This window comes from Solanum dulcamara, chromosome 2, assembly GCF_947179165.1.
Source record: "Solanum dulcamara chromosome 2, daSolDulc1.2, whole genome shotgun sequence".
Taxonomy (NCBI): Eukaryota; Viridiplantae; Streptophyta; class Magnoliopsida; order Solanales; family Solanaceae; genus Solanum; species Solanum dulcamara.
Window position 1 is genome coordinate 6801887 of NC_077238.1, and position 25139 is coordinate 6827025.

The 25139-nt window shown below is 30.3% G+C and overlaps 4 protein-coding genes across 5 annotated transcripts; 1 reads left to right on the forward strand and 3 right to left on the reverse strand.

The window, feature by feature from the left end:
- Positions 1-1136: 1136 nt before the first annotated feature.
- LOC129874888 (protein DMP8-like) lies at positions 1137-2459 on the reverse strand. Its single transcript, XM_055950268.1, has 2 exons — positions 1993-2459; positions 1137-1362 (listed from the first exon to the last, which is right to left on the reverse strand). The coding sequence occupies exons 1-2, from the start codon at positions 2457-2459 to the stop codon at positions 1137-1139; spliced, it is 693 nt and encodes a 230-aa protein (XP_055806243.1).
- Positions 2460-3385: 926 nt separating this feature from the next.
- On the reverse strand, positions 3386-6812 carry LOC129874892 (uncharacterized). 2 transcript variants are annotated; one of them, XM_055950269.1, is made up of 5 exons: positions 6572-6812; positions 5352-5548; positions 5146-5240; positions 3880-4032; positions 3386-3799 (listed from the first exon to the last, which is right to left on the reverse strand). In XM_055950269.1, exons 2-5 carry the CDS (start codon positions 5458-5460, stop codon positions 3644-3646), a joined length of 513 nt encoding a protein of 170 aa, XP_055806244.1. In that variant the 5' UTR covers positions 5461-5548; positions 6572-6812; the 3' UTR covers positions 3386-3643. The 2 variants fall into 2 exon arrangements, with proteins under 2 accessions (XP_055806244.1, XP_055806247.1); XM_055950272.1 differs by having other exon boundaries at positions 5352-5551.
- A 2143-nt stretch (positions 6813-8955) lies between these two features.
- Positions 8956-9871, forward strand: LOC129874896 (E3 ubiquitin-protein ligase MPSR1-like). The gene has a single exon (XM_055950282.1). The coding sequence runs from the start codon at positions 9077-9079 to the stop codon at positions 9755-9757; it is 681 nt and encodes a 226-aa protein (XP_055806257.1). The 5' UTR covers positions 8956-9076; the 3' UTR covers positions 9758-9871.
- Positions 9872-12295: 2424 nt separating this feature from the next.
- On the reverse strand, positions 12296-14497 carry LOC129880157 (myb family transcription factor PHL8-like). The gene is made up of 5 exons (XM_055954073.1): positions 14169-14497; positions 13967-14043; positions 13616-13839; positions 13270-13339; positions 12296-13003 (listed from the first exon to the last, which is right to left on the reverse strand). The coding sequence occupies exons 1-5, from the start codon at positions 14377-14379 to the stop codon at positions 12467-12469; spliced, it is 1119 nt and encodes a 372-aa protein (XP_055810048.1). The 5' UTR covers positions 14380-14497; the 3' UTR covers positions 12296-12466.
- Positions 14498-25139: the final 10642 nt, after the last annotated feature.

The window sequence follows — 25139 nt, forward strand, 5'->3', positions numbered from 1 at the left end:
AATCACCGTGTAAAGTTGAAAGTGTCCAACATATATATACACGTCAACTTGATATGTATCGTACAGGATTCTTCGAAATATTATATTCGTATCAAAATATTCAAAAATATACTATCCCTTTAGTTACTTTTTAGTTGTCATAATTTATTTATTTTTGAAAGTTAAACAATATGAACTTTGATCAACATTTTAAGATGAATTTTTTTATCATATTAATATGAGAAAAAAATTGCAATTAATAGTACTTTTCGTATAATATTTGAATATCTAATTTTAATTTTTAAAATATCAAATTAATCTAATTTAATTTAACTTTCAAAATTAGTGAAATAGACTTTCTAAAAGAAAAACGTGAGAAGTATTTTAAAATGAAAAAAAATTATTTATGAAGAATTTGAAATACACCATGTGATATTCTAAAAAAGTCTAACATAAATATCTAGAGAGGCCTTAAACTAGAGCAGCTAGCAAAATAATTGAATGGTGCAGCACTGTCAAATAGCAAAATAATTATTTCTCTGTCAATATATTTAAAATTTAAAACTGACAAAGGGATGTTGCAAATGTGGAAAATTTGAATTTTTAAATTGAAAATAATCATAAATGACTATTTTTGGGAATGACTACTTTCATCCCTAAGTTGGATTTTTCTATATGATAAATAGATGATAATGGACAAAACTTTTTATTTTTGTTCCTATTACCTACCAACTATAATTTCTATATTATATTATCCTCCATAAACACACTTATAATTCTCCAAATTTCACCACTTGAAAAAATCAGAAATATTTTTGCTTTCCTAATTAAGATAAATTTTCTTCGAGGAGAGCCTTAAAGTAAGTAACCGACAAAAATTGTTATTTTGCGATCACAAGGTCACAAGGATGCAACCCTTCTCCGAATCTCGTACATAGCAGATATTTTAGTATACAGGACTATCCTTTAATTCAAAAACTTGTTATATAATTAAACATCAACCATAGTCACTTATTGATCTGATAATAATAAATGTAACAAACTTAAATTACAACATATCAAACAATACCATAGAGAACTTAATTATTATTATTTTTTCTTTAAAAAAAAAAACTAGAAAATAAATGTAGTCTAGTTTAGAATATTAATATTGCTAATTAAGCAGACATACATCCAACACCATATCTAGTATTAGGAAAAACAAGAAAAAGTCCACTGCAAATAACTCCCACCATTAATGGAAAACTCCTCATAATTTCATCAAGTTCTTTTGCATGTCCAGGAAATAGACAAAGTGTCACTCTATGATCAGAAAATGCAATTGCCACAAACACCAAAACAGACATCATTGCATGTACAAAATCTGTCAATCCCACAAAGTACCTAGTACACCAAAAAAAAATTAACAAAATCAACTCACTATATTATATAATTAAAAAAAAAACAATACGAATTTCGTTCACAATATTGAAGATTTTGTCATAAAACTGTCACAAATTATGGTCAAACAAAGGCTTTGAGGCGTGAAATCGACTAACTATAAATTAAAAAAAAAAAATCTATGTGTGATGGCAGAAGAAACCATCACAAATTAAAACGTCGCAAAAAGTTGTGAAAGATTACAAAAAAAAAAATCACAAATTTCATCCACAATATTTAAGATTCTGAAATTTTATAGTGAAATAATGACTTTGAGGGCGTAAAATCGACTAACTATATGGAAAAAAAAAAAACAATATTTGTGACGGATTCTTCTCCCGTCATAAATTAGAACGTCGCAAAAATTTGTCATGGAAGAAAAAAAAAACTCACAACTTGATGGTGAAAAATCTTTTATTAGAAATATTTAGTCACAATTTGTGACAGAAAATCTTTTGTCACATCACAATCACAAAATTTTGTGAATGAAAATCTTTATTGAAAAATATCCCTTCACAAATCTGTATTTTTCTCTTTTTTCATAGAAATAGTGCTTGTGACCACATACATAAATATTGGAAAACAAACAGTTACCTTTCATCTTTTGGTACATCGACACCTAGTCCAGTCTTGAAAACTTTCAATCCTCTTGGTGTAACAAAACCATAGTAAACTTTTCCATCGGGACCGCGAAAACTATCGGTAAAATGGAAGAAGAAGCATGACAAAGTACAAAGTCCAAGAAGTGTCAAAATCATAAGTGTAGTAATTGGTGAACAATCTCCTTTCCCAAATACTGATGGAAGTAACATTTCAAATGTTAAAAGTGTGCCTGTTGGTAGAAAATTAACAAGTAATGAAGTTTTTGAAAGTGTTTTTTGAACACCATTTGCCATTGCTCTTCTTTTTTTACCACCAATTGATGGTTGAACCAATTCTGGGATTGCAACATCATCTTGTGATGGTAAATTAGTAGGGTACATAGAAGAAGATGATGAATTATCGACGCGTTTCGATGCACTGTAGATTTTTATTCCAATTCCATCAGTACTTTGCTCCATTTTTATGTTTTTTTTTGCTTGAGAAAATGGTGAAAGATTTGAAGAAATGGAGAGAAATAGGAATGAAGTTTTGTTGGTTTATTTATAGTTTTGGTTACGTAAATGCACTTTTTTTTTTTGAACGGTTAGTGACACAATTTGAATGATCACAAAAACTGTCACTGAAAAAAAAAATTATTCAAATTAAAAAAATAATTTAAAATCTTACCTACAATCAACATAACCCTTATTTTTAAAAGAAAACATGTTCATTTATTTTTTTTACAGTTTTTCAAAATTCAAACTTTTAGGTAGTTATCCATATTATACTCTTCCTAAAAATTGCTCCTAAATCATAGGCACACACTAATAAATAAAACTCTTTTTTTTTAATCTTAAATAATTTTTAAAAAAATAAAGATGGATATCTCTATAGATAGGAAAAATTAGTTCTTGTTTTTGAATTATAATTATAATTTTCATTATATTTGTAAATCTATATTTAATTTAACTTATCATTTAGAGGTTTCTTCCTAATGACAACTATCTTTTCAGTTTCAACAATTATCCTACTTCTTATCTTATATCTCTCTTTGATCCAAATATAATTATTTATGTTATCACATATATGTCTTTGGACTGTGATCGATACGTGATCAACTTTCTCTTCTTCGACGTTATAGTCGATCTTATTATAATATCAAAGTAAAACACATTAACTACTAATTGTTAATTGCACTTAATACTAAAAAATAATAGTTATTTTGTAATTATTATCAAAAATACTTTATTCATTATTAGAATAATAAAGTACTAGAAAAATTACTAAGTTTATGCTTCAGAATTTCTACATTGATAAGAAATAACAATTCTATTTTCTTTTATTAAAAACAGAATTATTGAAAATTGTGAAAAAAATAATACAAAAGTTAACATAAAATAGAAAATTTTTAGGTCAAAATTCTAATTGCACATGTTAAAATAATAAAAGCATTGTCAAACTCATTTAACGTGTGTTTATGTTGTGCAATAACATCCCCTTATCTACACACCGAGCAAAGACCTCTAAATACGCCACATATCGAAGGATAACAAAGGGTAAAACTAGCTATTAAATGATGTTGAGGCGTATTTTCCCTTTTGTAAAAGGTAAGAGCTTCAAACTCATTAAGGCTATACAAAATTCACATAGAAATAAGGAAGAACTATTTGAACAGGAAACCATGTCGAGAAATGGCAATCTCAAAGGCTTCCATTCTTTCTCCTCGAGCAAAACCATTGCGATCATAAGATGAAATTTCATCGATGTTAAGATCAACACAAGTCTGCACTAGTTTCTTACCAACACGTTCCGCTGCTTCCTGTAATCGAGAGGGACAAAGTTAGGGAATAATGCCATGACATCATAAAGTTATGGTCTCGATGTGCTGTAGATACTCACTATGGTGCTGCAAGGTGGATCACCGCGGATTGTTTTTTGCAAAGTGCTTCCGTAAAACAAGCACTTCTTGTTCTGGTCATCTACCAGTGTAGCATACAACTGTTTTTCTGAGCAGAAGACTGAAAGTCTTGGTTTTTCAAGAGTGCCATTATACTGCCAAGACCAAATAGATTTTTAACAATTACAGTGAATCAACAAACTTATGCATACATGCTGTAGAGTGAGTTCATGAAATGATTTTAGAGAACACATAAGATTAAACATTGCATTCGGTAACTCAAGTGGTAAAAAAAACCTCATCAACATGGAACAAGCCAAAAGACGTTTGCACAAGTTTACAAAGGCAAGGATAAGATAGATGACAAGGGCAAAGCTATGAGTGGTCTATCTTTTCGTACTAGGCATAGAAATATGCAAAGATTTAAATCAAAGCCCGATGGTTCTTATGCAACGGAAGAAACACATGAAATGACAATCCGTTAGGTTAAAAGTCGAAGTCATTGTTGGCTACTCCGATACAAATAGGCCAAGAAACCAATAAACTCGCCTTATTCAAATATGTACACTTGTTCTGTTTCTAAGTAGAAACGATCAATCTGTGCTCAATATCGTATGATCTTAAAAACCAGTTACATTGATCCCTTGCAAATTAAAGCACTAAATGCATCATTCCCAAATCTATTCCCCTAAATTAGTTTCTTCTTTCTATCCGAACACCAAAATGTTGCAATCAACACCAAATCTTGTGCACTACCATTACTTCTTAGGGTGGACAAATAACAACAACAACACACCTAGTGTAATTCCACAAGTAGAGTCTGGGGAAGATAAGATGTACGCAGACTATAGCCCTATCTTTATGGGTGTAGAGAAGTTGTTTCCAATACTCTCGGCTCAAAGGAGAAGTTATTCAGAGAAGCATTGCAAAAAGAAAAATATGACAGGATACATAGCAAAATGAAGCAATAGATAGTTGAAACACATTGAAGAAAAGAAACTACGCAATCACTAAACACTACAACTAATAAGGAGAAGAGTATATGGGGCTAGCCTCCTGCCTCTCATACCTAACCGGCGGCCACACTAAACTACCTATTGACCATCCTACCTTCTATCTAGGGTCATGTTCTTTAATAAGCTATAGTTGTAGCACATAAATGGGGCTACATGAAATAGCTTATCATGTCTCCAATTTGACATTAAACATTATTTTGGTGGAAAAAATAATAATCATCAAGAGCCATAATTTTAACAAAGTTAACATACCTTTTTTCTAATTCGCCTATTTCGAAGTTTAGCACTCTCAGTCCGAGAATTAGCTTTAGCTGTAGCTTGAATTACCAATGGGTTCATGTTTAAGCCTACAAAGGATAATATAAAAAGCTAAGTACAAAGTAGAATAGAATTTCCAATACCAAAAGACATTATCTAGAAAAGCTAGAAACTTTAGAGCAATTGACAATAAAACTTACTTTTAATTTGGACAGGAAGAGTGGTATATGAATGATGTATACAAATTCCAAAGAGCTCACAAGTCTTGATTTTTGGCAAACAAACATTACCCAGAGCCATTGTTGACATTCTTACTGCTAAGTTCCCAAAAGTTTTAGTGATTAAAAACTGCCACGCTCTTTGGGGAATTTAATCAAACAGGTTATCTGCAAAGTGCCTTCTTCCCATATAAGCCCAAAATAAGCAAATAAAAAGTTGGAGAAAATTGACCGAATGACAAATTGTAGATTACTTATAACAAATAATTAAAAAAATATTATAATAACTAGGGGTGTTCATGGTTCGGTTTGGGTCGGTTATTGATTAAAACCATAACCAAACCAATTTAATCGGTTATTAAATGTCTAAAACCATAACCAAACCGAGTAAAATAATAACCACGGGTTTGGTTATTGTCGATTTGGTTCGGTTTGGTTCGGTTATTCGGTTTATGACTAGCCGAGACAATTCAAATATTTTCTCTCTACATTCTTCAAATTCTTACGAAGCTTTTTTTTCCTCACGGCCCACATAGATTCGAAACAAAAAAGGAAACAACTTAAACATTCTAAACAAAAAAGAAAAAAACTTAAAATCAATTTAAAATTTGAAAAACTTCTTATAAACCTTCTCAAAATTTGACAATCTTGTACTTGGGGTTGAGAAGTTGAGGTTGCTTTTGAGCATTCACTGTTAGTCTATGACTGTGGGTCTGTGACTTTGTGAGAAACCAACGTGAGAGGAACAGAAATGTAAAAGAAAAATAGATACTAGGGTTTTAAAGTTTTAACTTTTACCTTATGTTGCTGCCTGCTGCTTAAGTGCTTAGTGCTTATTAGGAATTTAGGATTTAGAATTGGGCTTGAGAGTTGGGCTTGAATTGTTGGGCCTTAAAAATAAGTAGATTAATATTAAATTAATAATTAAAAGGTATAAAATATCTTTAATTATTTATGAAAAACTAATATTGTACATATAAATAATTATAAATTTTATGTATATAATTATCGGTTTGGTTCGGTTATTTATTCGGTTATTTTTTCCTATAACCATAACCAAACCAAATATTATCGGTTATTCAAATTTAAAACCAAACCAAACCAAACAAAACCAAATGTCTGTTTTTTTATTCGGTTTGATTAAATTTTCGGTTTGGTTTTGATTTTAACCAAAACTGTGAACAGACCTAATAATAACTTACCCATAATAATGACAGATATTAATTTCTTAATTAAAGGAACTGGAACTGAATGTACATTATAATCTCATAATTATCTCCAAATTAGTTGAAGTGATATATCTTTAATCCGATTATCTCCAAATTACATTCTAATCCGATTTTGTATGCATGATATATTTCTTTTTTTCTTCTTCCGTTTCTCAAAATTCAACATGGAAACTAACTCTGTTCAATTCTAATTCAACATGGAGGAAGATGGGAATTCTTCATGTTAGTGTTTTCTCTTGTTTTGATGTCGTTATTTAGTTCTTTTAAAATTATATTTAGGTTTTATACAAAATTTGTTTTTTTTCTTTTAATCTATAGTATTTTTGTTGTTTATTTGTATTTTTTTAAAAAATAATAATTAATAGTATGAATGAGTGATTTCATTATTTTGTGTCGATGCGTTTCAAATATAATATATTTTTATTATTTGGTATCAGATTTGGGTGATTTTGTTGAATAAAATTAAATTTCAAGCCCGTTTTACCGTCCAAACAGGCCAGCCATTCTAAGTTTCAGCCCAGCAAACTTGATTTTCCGAAAAAAAGAGAGGGCGCTCTTTTGTCCAAGAGTTTTTGTGTTCATGAAAACATGTTTATTTTTAGATTATAATGAGAATACAACTTTGTGTTATTTTTGTGTCAGTGAAAAATTAGTATGCTATTTATATTTTTTTTGATATTTTAGTGGTTTATTTAGTGTATCGTTTTAGACTTTTTTGTGAGTTAATGTAAAAAGTCAAGATTTTTTTATGTTTATTTATTGATTTACTTAGTGTGTCGTTATATACAAATGATAACAATTTAATTTATGTAATTGAATTTTAATTTTTAAGATTTGAATGGTTGCATAGGTGATTTTAATTTTAAATTTAATTATCTAATTGCGTTAAACACACGTTTTGATGTTACAATTGGTATGAAATTGATATTCTTTTGGTATGAATCTGGTATGAATCAATGTATAATTATGGCATGAAATTAATATAGAATTTTGCACAATAATAATATGAAATTGGTGTAGATAATGCCAAAAAACTTGTATCTAATTGGTATACTATTTATGTCACAAAAATTTTAAAGATGTATATGCAATTCCTGTTGAACCTCTTCTATGCGAGAGTACGTGGGATATACTAAGTTATGTGCTGGAACCTAAATTGTTGCTGCCTGGTTTTAAGAAAAAGGTAGGGAGACCACAATTTGAGCGTTGGAAAGGATTTGCTGATGTGAAATTCAAGAGGTCTAAAGTTCCATGCAATACATGTCGTTGGGAGGAGATAACAAGAAGATATGTTCAAATTACCCCTGCTGAAAATTAGTCATAATTTATTTTTATTTTAATTTAGTTGTTTAATTTTGACAAACACATGTTTTGATTTTTTCGATCGTTTAACTTAATGAATTCCGATTTAAGAACATTTATTATGTGTACTACTTATTCCTTTGTGTATGTAGTGTTTTTTAAGATATAGAGTCAAAAAATAAAATTGGCTAATGCTGGTAACCATTTGGTATCCACATGGTATCCAATTGGTATCCACTGAGAAAATTAAGTCCATCTGTGTATGAAATTTGTATCCAACTGGTATACCATTGAAATTATCAAGTCTAATCATGTCTGCAATTGGTATCTAATTGGTATGTAGTTGAAAAATATAACGTATAATTAAGATTTCAACTAAGTAAGACAAGCTAAAATTAGTTAGTGTTATATCCTATTTTGTATCCATTTGAAAAGCTTAAGTGTAACAATGTATGCAATTGGTAATACAGTGCCTTAATTACCTATCATTATTTTTGGCATGACTTCTCCCCTTTTGTTTTTGGCCTACTTACTTGATTTTTTTCATGATTTAGTACTGTAGTCGATGGTCTATTAAAAACAGTCTCTTTATCTTCACAAGACAGGAATAAAGATGCATATACACCACTCTCCTCAAACCTCACTTATAAAACTACACTGAATATGCCATTATTATTTTATGATTAAATAAAGACAAAATATTAAGGCAACAACTCAATCACACCAAATTGATTTTTACAGAAAATAAGACTTTTTATTATTATCTTACGATAATGTATTTAAAACAAATACTATACAGTAAAATTTTAAAAATAATCAAAACAAATATTGTATTTAAATCAGCCATGTTATTAAAAAAAACTTAACAAGTTGATGACAAGTTTTATAGTGCTGGACCATAGAATGAAAGTAGGACTCAGTAGTAGTAAATCAAATCCCTCCAAAACATTTTCCATCTACCTGAAAGGATAAACACTAATTAATTAAATCATAAAAAATTTACTACAACACTTAACTGTTAACATAATTCCAGAATCTTCCACAACTTTCTGTGGGCTTCTTCACCATGTTCTTTGTCTCCTTTATAATCTTCACTTTTCTACAACTAATGAGTATCTATTATGATTCTTTTTCACCAAAAATTACTCTCTAAATACTTGAAAAATCTTCAATCTAATGGCTTCAGAATCGGAGTCAGCTTCGTTGATGGAGAATTTGATGAATTCCAGAAACAGAGATCCTTCTTTGTTTTTACCTTTCATTTTATCCTTCACGAACAATTCAAATTCACCAAACCCAGTTCAAGATTCATCTAACCCAGATCAGGAAACAAGGGAATCAACAACCCGATCTGAATTTTCCGATCGGATCATACTCGTAAACCCGTTAACCCAAAGTATGGTTATAATGGAAACCCGTACATCTTCTACCTTGGAAACTTTTATGAACGAATTGATGAGTAAAGAAGGCCAACCACCAGCTTCCAAAGCATCAATTGATGCATTACCAAGTGTTGTGATTTGTGAAGAAAGTGAAAAAGGGGAGTGTGTGGTTTGTTTGGATGAATTGGGAATTGGTGGTTTGGTAGTGAAAGAAATGCCTTGTAAGCATAGATTTCATGGTAATTGTGTTGAAAAGTGGTTGAAGATTCATGGGTCGTGTCCAATTTGTAGGTATAAAATGCCAGAAGAAGATGGTGATTCGAACAATAAGAGTGAAAATCGAGGAAGAAGGAGAGAGATTTGGATGAGTTTTTCTGTTGGAAATGAAAGGAGAAGTGAAGAGAATGGTAATAATCAAACAGTTTCAGCTAATTTCAGTTCAGAAAATGAACATGATCATGCACCAGAGGCTTAGAGACAAAAATTAGTTTCAAATTTTGAAGTTTCTTTCAGAATAATGTCTTTTTGTACAGAGATATATTTTGTTGTTAATTGGATGGTGAAATGGATATTTATTTTTCATGTTCAATTATTCATTGTTTCTTAAGATCAACAATTCTTACTAGTCACAAGTTTAGTACAACTTAAAATCAATTGTATTGAACTAACAGTACAGAAAATACTTATTTATACGATCATCTTACATACAAGTTAACTCTGACACACCAATTTGAATTGTGGTAAAGTATTCTTGATCAGAGATTTAATTTGAACTTGAGTTTGAACTTTGGGTATGTTGGTAAATTGGTGAAATGAGGTCTTTTCTGGTCTTTTTTGGTATTTAGTGCAGTCATAAGTTGTTTTTAAAGTTGAAAGAATTTCATCAAAATTTAATCAGATTGAGTTTGAACTTTGGGTATGTTGGTAAATTGGTGAAATGAGGTCTTTTCTGGTCTTTTCTGGTATTTAGTGCAGTCATAAGTTGTTTTTAAAGTTGAAAGAATTTCATTAAAATTTAATCGAAACATATAAGTAAAAATGAAATAACTTTTCAAATTAATTTAATCAAATTAACGAGTTTTTGTCTCTCGAATGTCCAATTTATTAATTAATTTTTTATAACATGCTTTATTATTATTTTTTGCCAAATAAGCTAGCAACCGTTGACGTTTTTCCAAAAAAAATCAAAATTTGAATTTATTGGTAAAATGGTAAAACTATTTTAGAGGAACTTTTGTTAGAAGTGCCACCCCAAATAATTTATGTAATGCATGATTAAGATTTAATTGAAATTTTAATACGACACTAATAAAAGTTGTATAAGTTGTACTGGAAGATCAAAATTGAACCTCCAAATTTAGTACAAATGCTAAATTTGAAAAACTTCGAGTGTTTATATTTAGTTTTTTCCACTTAAAACTTGATCAGTAGCCCATGATCTCTTCTGACTAACATATTGAATATCTTTTTACAAGTGAGATCAGAAAAAATAAATGTACACAAACTTTACATTTATCTTATGATAGAAAGGTTTTTTTTAGTTTGTACATGTATCTTGTGATAAAAAGGTTTTTTTTTATGATAGATTCAATTCAAAAAAATTGCTTCTCAAAAAATATGGTACGAAAAGAGGGAAATATACGTAGAGCTTATTATTGTCTTTTCTTGACATAGGAAATTATGTTTTTACTATGGAAGAATAATTTGTCAATTAGTTTAAGTTATTTTAAAGTCTCATTCTGACTTAACAAGACAATCTATTGGACAGCTGAAGATCCAATTTAGCTTATTGTCTTATTGGGCTAAGATCATTTGGGTTTCACAAGATTTTGATTCATTTAGGCCCTTTTTGGGCTAATATTTCACTTCAACTTGGGCTAGTTCATGTTTTTCTCTATTTCTTTGTTTTTTGTATACCACTTTTCAATTATTGAATTTCATTTTCTTCCATCCTAGCCTGATTTTGGTTAGGTTTTATAGTTTTTCCATTATTAAAATAAGGAATACTCTATTACGACAATAACATATTCTGTATAATTCTATAAGTGCGATTTGGAGGAGATGGTGCATACGCAACCTTATCTACCCTACGAATATAGAAAGATTGTTTCTAATAGACCCTCTCAACAAAGAAAGAAAGAATATGATGTAGTTACAAAATTGTTTCATGACAATATTTGATGAGAGACAAACAGATTAAACTAATAAGTTCTTTTTACACCGTCAGTGTATATAACTTAAAGTCAAGTTACTTGCTTGCATCTTTAAAAAAGCATAGCCAAAAATGGGATTCCTAGAACATATAGATTCTCCAAGTTTAGCAGCTCATATGCAGCTGAGTTAGAATATGGTATCAGAAGAAGAAAACAAAAACTAAAAAGAGATGCCATTTATCTACACATATTCTCTTGAGTTGTTTTGCACCTATGGTAGAAGAACTTCACTTTGAATAATCTTTCAACATCACATTCATTTTTTTTCATAAATCAAATTGACTATCTAACTCCGCCTGCATGAGCTCGCTCATATTGCCAATCCTAAATTTGCATAAAAGAGGAGGGTTGCCGAGGGAAAATCAAAAACAATTTCTCTAACTCATAGAGGTAGGGTTAATGCTGTGTACATTTTACCCTCTTCAGATCCCACTTGTAAAATTAAACTTTTTTTTTTCTGTCTATTGTGTAATGCTATCTATCCCGCATTATTTCACTGTCATTATTGCTCCCATATTTGTATCTCCTCTTTTTGCAAACTATTTGGAATGCTTTATTTAAGCTAAGGGCCTATCGAAAAACAACTCCTCTATATCAACATGATAAAGTAAAATCTGTGTACACTTTGCCTTCTCCATACTCTATTCATGAGATTACGCTGAATATTATCAACTATCAAGTTGGCCATCTGTTTTTGGACACATACTTTGCACTGGAATAGATTCATATACTTTTAGTAAATGGAAACAGGGAAAACAGAGTCGTGCATTTATGCTCATTATATCCAATACCTATCAATGTGGATATACTTGGAAAAGTTCTTTCAATTTCATTCACAAAACAATATACATATAATTATTTCTTTCTATAAACAACATTACTAGCTATAGCAATCAATGACTTTTATATAGAGAATAACTAAAAAGTATAATCTTAGAAAAAAAATTAAAAATTACTAAATACACTAACAGCTATACTTCATTGAATTGCTCTACTTCCTTGGAGTTCAAGTCTATAACTTTTGGACCATTGTCATCATACTCATTTGGGTATTTACTGTTCAAATCAATTGTCTCCAAAAATCTTTTAGCGGATGATTGTTCATCACAAATATTATGTCTACTTCTTTTTTTCCCTTTAGTTTCTTGATTCAATGGAAGTTCAATAGAAGTACTATTCTTATTATTCTGCGTATCATTTTGATCCTCCTTTCTTGCTGAGCTCTCTGAAGATGTTAATGAACTTTCAATCGAACACAAGATTCCGTCTTTCAATTTTTTCGTGTGTGTGATTTTTGAGATTGAACCAACTTCTGTTATGGCTGACAATGAAGAACTTGGACAACATCCCATGTTAACCATTGAAACTAATTGAGAGAGTTCAGCTTTAGCAAGTTCAACTCCAATAGAAGAAGTACCATATCCTGCTAGTGTTTCTTGTGCTTTCCTTAAAACTGATTGTAAATACTTGCCTTGAGCTTCAATCCTAAGTTGTAAATGTCTTTGTACCTAAAATAAGTACTAATTTGTAAATATTGCAACGACAACAATAACTACGCCTCAATCCCAAGAAAGTTGGAGCCAGTTAAAATTTTGCAAATTTGTATGTATTATAAGGATTCATCATGAATTGACTGGTTTACGCTGATCTTTAGCCTAACACACTCCTTAAAGGGGGGAATGACGATCAGTATAAAACTAGTCAATTTATGAATAACTTGGAAAAATATGCACATGAAACTCAAAGAAGATATTCATATTTTAGATAAATTTACCTCAATCTGTTGATGAAGTTTCCTTTGTACATCCATTTGCATTTGTAAAGCTCTTTCTATTTGGGAACTCCTGAGAAAAAAAATTAACTAGTTAGATGTTGTAAATGCTTGTGAAATGTCTATGTTAGCCGGCTTTTGGCCATAAATTTTGAAAATTTATCTTGAAATATTTGTTTGATCAGACTCAAAATCTGATATTCTCGAAAATTGGCTTGGACCAGGTTTTGGGACTTCTACGGACAAAACTTCGAATTTTTTCAAGTAAAATGCATGTTCAAATATAATTTTAAAATCTATGGCCAGACGGGAGCTTAATTTATTGCATTCAAAGGGTAGCAATCATTACTCATTTATCTGATTCTGAGATCCATCACAAACTCCCAAAGATAACTGATGATCACTCTGAGACAACTCTGTATCAAAATAAGTCCTCTGATTTAAGCCTCTGGAGATTTCATTTCCCTTTGTATCATCATTATCAGGTACTGTTGCACACAAATCCAATTTAACTTCTTGTTTGTTTTCATCAAAAGATTGATCAGTCACCTGACTTTTTCCTAGACGATATTTCTGTACAACAAAGATAACCAATCAATCAGTTCAAAAGTAGTGCATTTTTTGAGGATCTAATAGGGGTTCGCATAATATTTTTGGCGAGTCTGAGCAACCTAGACGACTGTGACAATGAGACAATTACCTGTAAATGGCTTTTGAGGTGATATAAAGTTAGCCCATGAATGTTCATCACTCTCATCAATGATTTTGGTGTAGCCTCTACATTATCAATCAAATAAACAATATTAGAATAAGTTGCACCTGTGTCAGGAAGATCTGACACAGATGCAATAACGATATTTTTGAAGGATCCGAGCAACATAGTCTAGTTAAAAAATACTTACTATCTGGACCTCCTAGTTGAGAGACTGCATCGATGAATCGTTGATGAAGATCAGGAGTCCATTTTAGTCTAGGCTTGGCATCACTTGATAAAATTAAGTTCATATTTTTACTTTGTTGTGCATTTTGATCAAGAGCCATTTTTTTCTTTCTTGCTTTTGTTGTTGTACAAGGTACAAATGTATGTGTATTTTTTTTTATGAATTGAAACATATAGAAAAGAGGTTACTTTGTGTCTGAAAAATGTGGCAACTCTTATAGTTGTATATATAATTGGGAAGTTTGTTAAGGGTGTCCCATGTTGTTTCTCACTCCATATCTGGAAACATATGATGTAAGGGAATATATGCTCTCCTATGAGTTGTGGCCCTTCTTTTCTTCATTTCCCATTTCATATCGAACTTTTTTTTTTTCTTATGTTTCCAAGTAATTTAACTAATTGTATTATTTTATTGTAGTTATTGTTCTTCTTTTCAGAATGCTTCGTCATATATACTTTCTGTAGTATAATTTCGTTATTATTTTACTTCCGTTATTTTATTTTTTCGATCGGCCACTTGTAAAATTGTACTAAATATGTCATTGTGGTTGCTAGTGATTTAATAATTTTCCCTTTTCTTGTTTCCTCAAAATGCTTTGTGATGCTTTCTATAGTATTTTTGCCATGATTTCTGCATTTTCGTTATTTCATTTTCGATCTATTTTTTCTTGAGCCGAGGATCTATCGGAAACAACCTCTTTATTTTTCAATATAGAGATAAAGTTGACGTACCATCTATCCTTCTTACGCTTTATTTGTGAAATTATATCGAATATATTATTATTGCTTGATAGTGATATTTAATAATTTCCTCTTTTATGTTTCTTCTTTGACTTGAAAGGGTGTGTGTGAGAATCTATGATTCAGCAAAAACAAAGAAAGCAAACACATTTCAATTTTGAGTCTCAAAAGGAGAGAAAAGGGAAGGAAAATAAAGTGTATAATTTGTTTTTACCCTCCTGTTTTTCCTTCTTATTTCTCTTTCTTTCTGCTTTGATTCCCCTACTGAAAATAGGCAACCCCACCATTATATATAATGGAAACTAACTTTTTCTTAAATCTTAATAGAGGAGCCTTTGATGCAAGCAACAACCAAAAAAAAAAAAGAGAGAGAAATTATATTTTGGTATTTCTTTATTGGAGATATTGATCAAAAGGGATTCTTTAAAATAATTATTTTCTTCTTTTTCTTTGTTTTTTTTTCCTTTCTTTCTAGTACATAATAATTTTCTTTTGTTGAGGGGTGTGGTGGTATTGGCAGATTCTATTTGTTTTTTTATAAGGATAAAGGAATCAAGGAATCTAGTAATAGATTATTATTTTTCTTTCTTGTGCATAATTATTAATTTTCTTTTATGTTATCAAGAAGTACTTTATAAGTTAAGAGATAATAATGAAGCAAAAACAAACCTTTCAAATAGCACTATTTAATTAATCATCCAAACTATTAACATTATAGTGTCTTTTATTATATATCTTCATCATCTTTGAATTTTCAGATATACTATAAGTATATGCTTGTTATCTACTATGCAAAAAAAATGGAAGACACAAAAGAGATGGAAGAATGAAATCAACAGTTATTATTATTTTAATTTAATGTAAAAGCAATATTAGTGTGAAATAATAATGAAATGAAATGGAATCAAACTTAGATGAATTATTCAATGGGAACCTTCCCTTGCAGAGAATTTGGGAAGACCAAGTCCATATCTCATTTGTTTACCATAGCTACGTAAGAGGTGAATCTAAAATTTATAAAATATTAATTTTTTTATAACATGATATAACATATAATATTATATCAGTTTTAGAAAAAACATATATATAATTTCTAATTTTATAAAAAAATCACGAGTTTATGTACCTTATTTTTAATTTATAGATTCACCTCTTGCTATATTCCTATCGATCTACTAGTTGAGACTCCGTATCTGTCCCCAATGAAAGTTAGGATAAAATCTGCTATCATTCAAAACCAAAAAGTCAGTTATATGAATTAGTCACGGGGAAAAAGTTGAATTTGCTTATGTACTATGCAAAAATGTTCAATTTTGTCATCCGTTAAACTTTTGGTCATTCATTTTTTTTCATAAAAAATCGTTTCGTATTTGCCTTTTTCATTAACAGATCATTCAACATGAAATGTGTGGACTACGCTCAGAGAGTAAGGTTAGAGGAAAAGTTTAACAAGCTAAGGGCAAAACTAGATATAGCCGATGGGTTCATTCGAACATATTTGATAGAGAATTATATTATTTATACATGATTAAATTAATTTTTTTATGTATATACATATATAAAAGATATTAAACTTCCTTTGAATTATTTACATATTTACTTCCTTATATTTTAAATCTTGTAATTGAAATTTCTGAATCAGTCGCTTTTAATATTACGAGACAAATTTGACCCTTTTCCCATCGTTTATATCCATTGGAATCTTTTTTTCTTTTTTTCATTTATCCTAGAATATGGCAATGAAATGGTTAAAATTTCCTAGCATAAGGCTGGCATGAGGAAAATTGCACTAATAAGAATAAATTCTATACTTAATTGAGGTTGGCTGAAGTGCCAAGAAAGGTATAAATATTTTTTATTTTTATCATACTGAGACTTTCTGATCTTCTTGATTTAGGAAAAAAGATAACGGTAGCTTGATCATTATTGTTGATCATCATATTCACTACTTTTAAAAAAAAGTTGAATTTAGCGACGACCAACAAATTTTATAGCTAAACAGTCAAATTCATCGTCAGTACTACTTAACAATAAATTATCGATGAATTTTTATTAACTACGAGCAAAATAACAAAGGACCAGCGGTGAGGTTTATAGCTCATTCCAGTGTTTTGTAGTAGTGATTGTTTTGTTATATATGCTAATAATAACTTAGGAGATAGCAAAAAAAAAATACTCCCTCTGTTTTAAGTTTTTGTCTTATTTTTTTTTTGTATGAATAAAAAAAATGTCTTTTTTTTCCCGGCAATTCTTTAGTCTTAACTTTTCACTTGATATGTTTAAGCTATAAGATTAAAAGTTATTTTCATATATTTGACGTATCTTTAGTTTATGAACACAAGATTCAAATTCTTTTTTAATTTCCTTAAATTTCGTGTCAATTCAAAACAGAACAAATGAATTAAAACAATGAAAATATCTAATTATAAAATTTTAGAATTCGTAATTGAAACTATGTAATTGGCATATGAATAATAACATGAATTAAAGAGGGTAAAGATAGGTGTTGAGTAAAATTAACACAATAATAAGCGGTGTAGAAATCGAAAATCTTATTAAAATTTAAATAATAAAGTAATTCAAGATTAACTTAATTTGAATTCTAATTCAATCCGTAATTCCACGAATAGAAACGAAAAATCTTCCATGATTAGAAAACCAATAAAATTTGCTAATCAAAATTAAACTACCTTAAAAAATGATCAAAATTCAAGCAAAAATAAAAAAGGTTTTTGCTTCGTTTTGGTTGCCTGGTCGAAAATCCATCAGGAATGTTGAATTAAGATCTGTGTATATTTTATTCTTTTTATTTTTTTATTTGTAAAACTACACTGGTTATATTATATTGTTGTTACTTCTTTTATTTTGATTATCTTACTATTTTTACTCTCAATATTTTTCTTTTCTTTGTATTTTCATTAGAATTTCTTTCATTTTTGTATTTCTCAAATCTGTTTAAAAATATTTTTTGTTAAATTAAAATCAATCAAAAAAAAACTTCTTTATTTAATTTAAAATAAAGATAATTAAAATCGATACACATACACTCTATCATTCCTTTTTTGACTTTAAATGAAATCATATAAAATATGTTAGTTATTGTTTTTGCTGTCTTAAAAATATCGTAATTCTCACTTAAAGTCCCTCAAAAAACGTGCCCCAACTTTATTTTTATACTTAAAAAAGAAAGACCCCAATAAAAGAAAGATAAAATTTTCTCGATCCACTTGAGTCCAAGTCAATAATTTGAACCAAAGTCAATGATTTGGATGCTCCAACCAAAAATACTTTTCTCTACTACTCCAAGGCAAATGACTTGGAATTAGGTCATTAATATAGTCTTTCCTCTATCATTTAAATATAAAAGGGCAGCCCGGTGCACTAAAGCTCCCGCTATGCGCGGGGTCCGGGGAAGGGCCTGACCACAAGGGTCTATTGTACGCAGCCTTGCCTTGCATTTCTGCCAGAGGCTGTTTCCAAGGCTTGAACCCGTGACCTCCTGGTCACATGGCAGCAACTTTACCAGTTACTCCAAGGCTCCCCTTCCTATCATTTAAATATCTTTAGCTAAAAATTGAACTTTTCATTTTGATCACTCTATATAGAACATATTTTAATATTTTACAAGCACGTTAAAATGTTCATAATGCATCTCCAAGCCTTTGAGCAAAATACACTTATTGATCATCAATTATTGTCCAATTAACTTCTCTTAAAATTCTTAACAAGCAACCTAGCTCATCATATAACGTTTAGGTGACTTCTTAGAAGTTGTACCACGTGGTAGTGATCTATGGCGTGCGCTCCTTTCGACTCTGCGAGAATATATTCTGACACGCGCACTGCTCATATCTGTACTAGAAGACCCCAGAGCAGGCCTGGAAGACTATTGAATTCCGGAAGCTTGTAGCATTGGTCCGATACAATTCCCAATTTAAGAAGCTGAGAGCGTTCTGCTGGCTTCGAACCTGCCTCTGATTTTTGAATGTGAATTCATTTTCAATTATCCTAAGCCAGATCGATTACAAGTCATCTTGTAGCCTTCTTTCCTTGTTTTGTTGCACTCATTTACTCTTTGTGCTATTAGCTTAGTCGTATCACCATATTAATTCAATTGAATTTATAATTCTAAAAGCGTAATACACTCAATAGTAAAAATCTAAAAATTAACCTACTTATATGAATTGACTTACCACCACCCCCACTTGGTTGGGGTGTGTGGAGGGAGGGGGGAGGGTTGTTCTTTAATTACTTCTTTTTTCTTCTTTTCCCTTTAATCAACACACGAATGTAGAAATTAGAAAAGAGGCATGATTTCTTGTACTGTATTACACAAAAGAAAAAAAACAGAAGATTAGTGTGCTTTTTAAAAAGCCTTAAACCACATCCACTGGATCTAAATAAGTAAACAGACTTATTATCTATGAATAAAGCAAAAGAAAGGAAAAAAAAAGTGGCAAATTAAAGAAGGGCAAAATGGCAAACAACAAATCACAAAAAAGTCAATTCAATTAGATCATATCAATCTTGGGATTTAATTTCTTGGGTTATGGTCAAGAGTTGGATAGACTTGGAATCGAAATCCAATGATTGAATATACAAAGTTTTGCCTTCTTAGTGCACTACATTCACTTGGTCTGCTTCATTTATAAAGATTTCAAAAGACTCAAAAAAATTTAGATTCCAACTTATATATATAAAAAATAAAAAATAATATAATAATACACTAGTAACTATACTAGGCTTTTTAGCTTTTGATCTAGTCTATGTAATAGTTGTTGAATAAAGAATTATCAAAGGTTGATTCTCCATATGTAAACAAAAATTTCAGATTTAAGTTCTGAATAGAAAGTTATTTTTGATGGAGAACATTTTACTTCAAAATTGGCCTATCTTAATTTGGATTAGCTAGTCGGGTCCAAAGCAAATATCGAATATTCGGGGGTTGAAAAAAAATTAGAACAAACACTATAAACTATAAAGTAACAGGGGGAGTTTTAGTAGCTGAGTTGGTTGACAACCTGAACTTTCACCTTGTTGGTCATAAGGATTCGATTCTCCACCTTATAATGTTCTCCTCCGTTTTCCCTTTGAAAAAAAAAACTATTAAAGTAACAATTCCCTATGTTCTTTCTTTAACTTAGGTTACATTATGACATGAAGAATTATTTGGAGCTGTGTGCATATTCATTATTCATATATAGGATCGAATTGATTCTAGTGTAGGGGGAAGCTAGATGGCTTGAAGGGTTAACAATTTAATTATTTTTGTCGGAATATTATACTGTGCAAATAAAATAATTTTTTTTATTTGAATACATATAAATTGTTGAATCCTCTTGACATAAACTTCTAATTTAGCAATAAAGGTGGTTCAAAAATATTTTAATCGCATCGAAGATCATTAGTTCATAATCAACATAGGACATATATTGTTTAAGATAAATACTTTATATTTGTATATATGTAAATTACTAAATCATCATTTAGACATACGTAAAACTTCCAGTGTATCAATAAAGGCCTTTCAAAAACACTTTAATTGTGTTGAAGACTAGTTCAGAATTGACGTAGGAAATGTAAATTGTTTAAGATTTAGTATTTGCTAGCTTTCTTAGAAAATTAATTCTAAATAAGTTTAGTAGTTAAATTCATAAGGAAATATAGGATTTTAGTTTCTATACAAAATATTTTTTGGACTATATATTATAAATAAGGGTCGTTGCTACCTAGTTTTGTGTTTGGAGATCAAAGAGAGATTTGTCAGAGATTTATGAAATTATGGGTGAATTATTGTATGAAAAATTGCAGGTTTGACTCTCATGTTTGATATTTTTTATTTCTGATTCTGCCACTAATTAATAATACAAAATAATGTTGTTGATCATGTTGTGTATAGTTCAAGTTGAAAAAAATGAAAAGAACAAAGGGTATGATTGGATTCTGTAATATTTTAATTATATGACTAAGATGTGTGAAAATCAAGAAAAAAGAGGGGGTAATAGAAGTATCTTTTTCTTTTCTTTTTTTCTTGCTTTAATATATTCCATTACAAAGTAAAAAGGAGATTCTAGGATGATGCATGATGCCTAATATTGAGTAGCAAATATGAGATCAAAGTGTCACTTAAACTAAAGTATTCTTTAAATTGATCATCAATTATTATTGTGCTAGAGGACCCATATATATATATATATATATATATATATAAAAGAAGAGATATCTGTCTCACAAATTCAAAAGCAATGAATAGAAAGGAAGATACCACTCAAGGTTACGGTGGAATGATAAGTATTTTTTATTATTAATTAATAATTTCTTATTTGAATATTTGATATGTTGTTTTTTGAAGGGGCGCTTTACTCTCAAATTAGGACTTTTCAATATGATATTAAATTAGTCAAACTTCAAAACGAATACGGAACAACGGATTTTTGGAAGGAAGTGATTTACTCTCAAATTAGGACTTTCTAACATGATTCTAAATTAGTCAAATCTCAAAACGAATACAAAATAATTGATGAAAAATTAAAAAAAATAAAAGGAAAAGAAGAATATATGGTCTCATGAGGAATCCAAAAAAGTGAAATGAAAGGAACTAGCCACAATCCCAACAAAGAATATAATTCATATCTATCCCCCAAGCTGGTTTTATGTAACCCCTTTGGAACATATATATATATATATATATATATAATTGCCTTACTGAAAATGACACAAGCATTATGTCATTCTTACCTATCTTAATCTAGTAGTATCATTTTCATCTTTTTCAACAAAAAAAAAAGAAGAAAATTGTTGGACTTGAATGATATTCATGACTAGGCAATATAACATGATTGGAATGTAAATATATAATGGAAAATAAAAATCATGAAAGTATAAACATGATGTTGCCTATTAGTAAATGAATATTGCACCTACATGATATGGTATTGATCGTGCATTTTTAAAGGATCTGATACGTATATGATAACATTTTTTGTAGAGTCAACCAACATAGGCCATAGGAAAAAGCGAATTCAAGATTTGAATTTTTTTGAATTTAAATTTGAATTCGAATTTTATCCCATCCTGTCTAATTTATTGAATTCAAAATTTATTATTTATACTTATTTAATATAGGTTCTGATAAGTCCATAACTTCTTCACCACTAGAGGGGTGAAGTGAAGTAACTAGAGGTACTAAGTTGAATTTTGCTCCTAAGTTTCTTTTATTAGCCAAGAAAAATGTTCTAATCATAGGAACAGACTGGTCAAGTTTAGTTAAAATTCCTTCTTTCTTCATTAATCATGATAACTAAGTAACATGATTAAGATTCCTTGATTTCCATTTAATAATTAAACATTTGGTGAGACCAATTCCAATGTGGAGCACCCATGCAGTCAAATTCTCAACAAAAAAAAAATGCTAAATGCAAATATATAAATGTATTTTTTAATTTAACTTCAATTGACATGTTTTTCAATTTTGGGTGTGTACAAATAGGTATTTAAATTTGTATAAAGTTAAACAAATAGATACATGTGTCCAACGTGACAATTCGTCTTCTACATGGCATCTACATGTACTATGTCACGTAGGATGCGTGTATCTACCTGTTTAACTTTATACTAATTTAAGTGTCTTTTTATGCACATACAAAATTAGAGGACATAGATATCAATTAAGGCTAAGTTAAAGGGCACATTTCTGTATTATATCCAAACATTCATTGTCAACTCTTCAAGCCTTGGAAACAGCCTCTGGCAGAAATGCAAGGTAAGGCTGCGTACAACAGACCCTTGTGGTCGGGCCCTTCCCCGGACCCTGCGCATAGCGGAAGCTTAAGTGCACCGGGCTGTCCTTTTTTTTTATTCATTGTCAACTCTATATAATAATGAATTAGCGATGAATTATGAAAAATATATTAGCTATGAGCTATTTATCAACATATTATTAGATACATTTTTTTTGAAGGATAGAATCATAGAGAGATGAAGGAAATTTTTTGTTGTAAAATGTTAGTGTGAATATAAGAAACTTTTTCAAGGAATTTATGAGTTGGATATAGAATATTTTTTTTTCCTTTTCACCAAGGCAATCAACATCCCACTTACTTATGTACTGTCTGTTAATATCAGCACATCTATGCTTACAGACCCCACTCTTTCAGCCATGAAAACAAAACAAAATCATTAGAAAAATATTCCTTACATGTTATTTTCGACAAGGATTACCAGTTTCAGAATTTCCTCAGATGATAGGACATTAACTCAAGTGAAGCACCTTGGGTAAAACAAGCTCCTTATCAAATAAAATTCGTCGGAATTTTTACTAAGTGAATTTAAAATATAAATAAGTAAATAGAAAAAGAATATAAAGTAATTTTGATCGGGTGAAGATTAAGAAGGTTTGAATGAATCTCATGGCATCCCCTAACTTTGCACATGACTAATGAAATTTATGGTATATTCAAAGTCTGTTTTGATATATATATATATATAAATATATATTGACAGTGAAAATATATTTTATGTAATTAGTGTAATTTGACTTCTAATAACATATTAATTAGTTATCATTTTTATCGGATTATCAATCAATTTGTAATAACAACTATGTGCATCACATACCCTTCAAAGGGCATGTATCTATAGAAAAAATTTGGCTTGTTACTTTTGGCACAATTATCTGAATTTGATTTTGGGAAATTGTTCAAAGAAAGGAGAATTAATGAGACTTTGTAAGGAAGTTTGGAGTTTCTTGGTCATAAATTATTTTTTATTTCTAATGTAACTTTTTTCATGTGATTTGCATTCCAATTAGCTCAGCATATAAAAATCAGATATTGTACCCTGTGAAATATTTTCTATTGAATTGTCTGGTAGCTGTCTTAACAGCTCTGCTACAACAGATGATTGACTAAGGTGAAAATAGACAAATTTTGATGTCATTCACCAAGAAATTGGTTGAAATTAATAGACAGAGGACAGAAACTCTCTCAAGCCAAAATGTTTGATGTATGATTTTGGTTTTATTAGCAAAAGGCAATTCGATGCACAAATCATCCGCGTTAGTAGAGTTTGGGGAAGAACCGCACTTCAAGGGGTGTGATGTAGACAGTCTACCCTAATCCTTAATGCTAACATTAGTGACCACTTTCATGACTTGATGTAATGACCCTTAAGGTCATTTTCGAAAATTTTCATAAAAAGACTATTTTACCTCTCCCAGTAGTTTCTCCGAGTCATATTTGATTGATATCTGATGTCGATTCCGTAGTTTTCTTGAGAAGTTGAGATTTTTGGTAAAGTTTGAGTTTTAGAATGACTCAAAAGTGGTATTTGAGATCATTCGGAGTTTCAAATCTCGGAACGGAATTCCGTCGATTCCACTAATTCTGAAATGTTGAAATTGATCTATGAGAGTTGACGGAATCATATTCGGGGTCATATCGTGGATTTGAGGTGTTGAGTTGGAAATAGTTGAATTTTTGGCCATTGGTTTGACTTTGGTCAATATTTGAGGATTGGAGGTTCAAAATTGAATTCCGACGACTCCGTTGGATTCAGAGGGTGATTTTAGGCTTAGTGAAAGTTTCTGTGTATTTTCGAAAGCTCCAAGGGCGTTTTGGTCTTTTGAGTTATAATGTTGGTTTAGTTGCGACTTTTTGGTTTCCAGGTCAAGGAGGCCTCGAAATCAAATTTTGATTGTTTCGTCGAGTTTAGTAGAGTTGCATATATGATTTTTCTATATGAGGTTCCGAACGAATTTTGAGGGTTGATTCCAAGAATTGAAACTTAGAGGAAAAAGCTATGTATCTGCAATCTGGTGTAGGGATAATTGCCCTTCGAGATCGCGTAAGCCTAGTCGCGATCGCAAAGCACCAGGTGGGTAAGTCATCGCGATCGGAAGTCCTACTCCGCGATCACGAAAGTCCATTAATGAGTTGACCATCTGGCTCATCGCGATCGCGAGGAATAAGCCATTGGGATCGCGAAGAGTAAAACATGTCTGGACAGCGTTCTTCCTAAAGAACGAGAATTAGAGCCTTTTCCGCCATTTTTAGACTTTGAGAGCTCGAGGGGAAGAGATTCAAGAGGATTTTTGCGTGGAATAGTGTGGGTAAGTGATTTCAACCCATTTACTTCATTTTCTGTTGATTACATAGCGATTTTCATCTTCAATCTGTGGTTTTGAGTCCAAAAG

Bases quoted from the DNA above. Each gene is read 5' to 3' on its own strand.
- LOC129880157 (XM_055954073.1), bottom strand. From the start codon at position 14,379: ATGTTTCAATTCATAAAAAAAAATACACATACATTTGTACCTTGTACA. The intron at 13,340-13,615 runs GTAATGATTGCT...TTTTTTTCTCAG, and splicing joins TCTCAGAATCAGATAAATGA to GAGTTCCCAAATAGAAAGAG. The intron at 13,004-13,269 runs GTAAATTTATCT...TACTTATTTTAG, and splicing joins AACTTCATCAACAGATTGAG to GTACAAAGACATTTACAACT.
- LOC129874896 (XM_055950282.1), top strand. From the start codon at position 9,077: ATGGCTTCAGAATCGGAGTCAGCTTCGTTGATGGAGAATTTGATGAAT.
- LOC129874888 (XM_055950268.1), bottom strand. From the start codon at position 2,459: ATGGAGCAAAGTACTGATGGAATTGGAATAAAAATCTACAGTGCATCG. The intron at 1,363-1,992 runs GTAACTGTTTGT...TTGGTGTACTAG, and splicing joins GATGTACCAAAAGATGAAAG to GTACTTTGTGGGATTGACAG.
- LOC129874892 (XM_055950269.1), bottom strand. From the start codon at position 5,460: ATGTCAACAATGGCTCTGGGTAATGTTTGTTTGCCAAAAATCAAGACT. The intron at 5,241-5,351 runs GTAAGTTTTATT...TATCCTTTGTAG, and splicing joins TCTTCCTGTCCAAATTAAAA to GCTTAAACATGAACCCATTG. The intron at 4,033-5,145 runs GTATGTTAACTT...TGGTCTTGGCAG, and splicing joins ATAGGCGAATTAGAAAAAAG to TATAATGGCACTCTTGAAAA.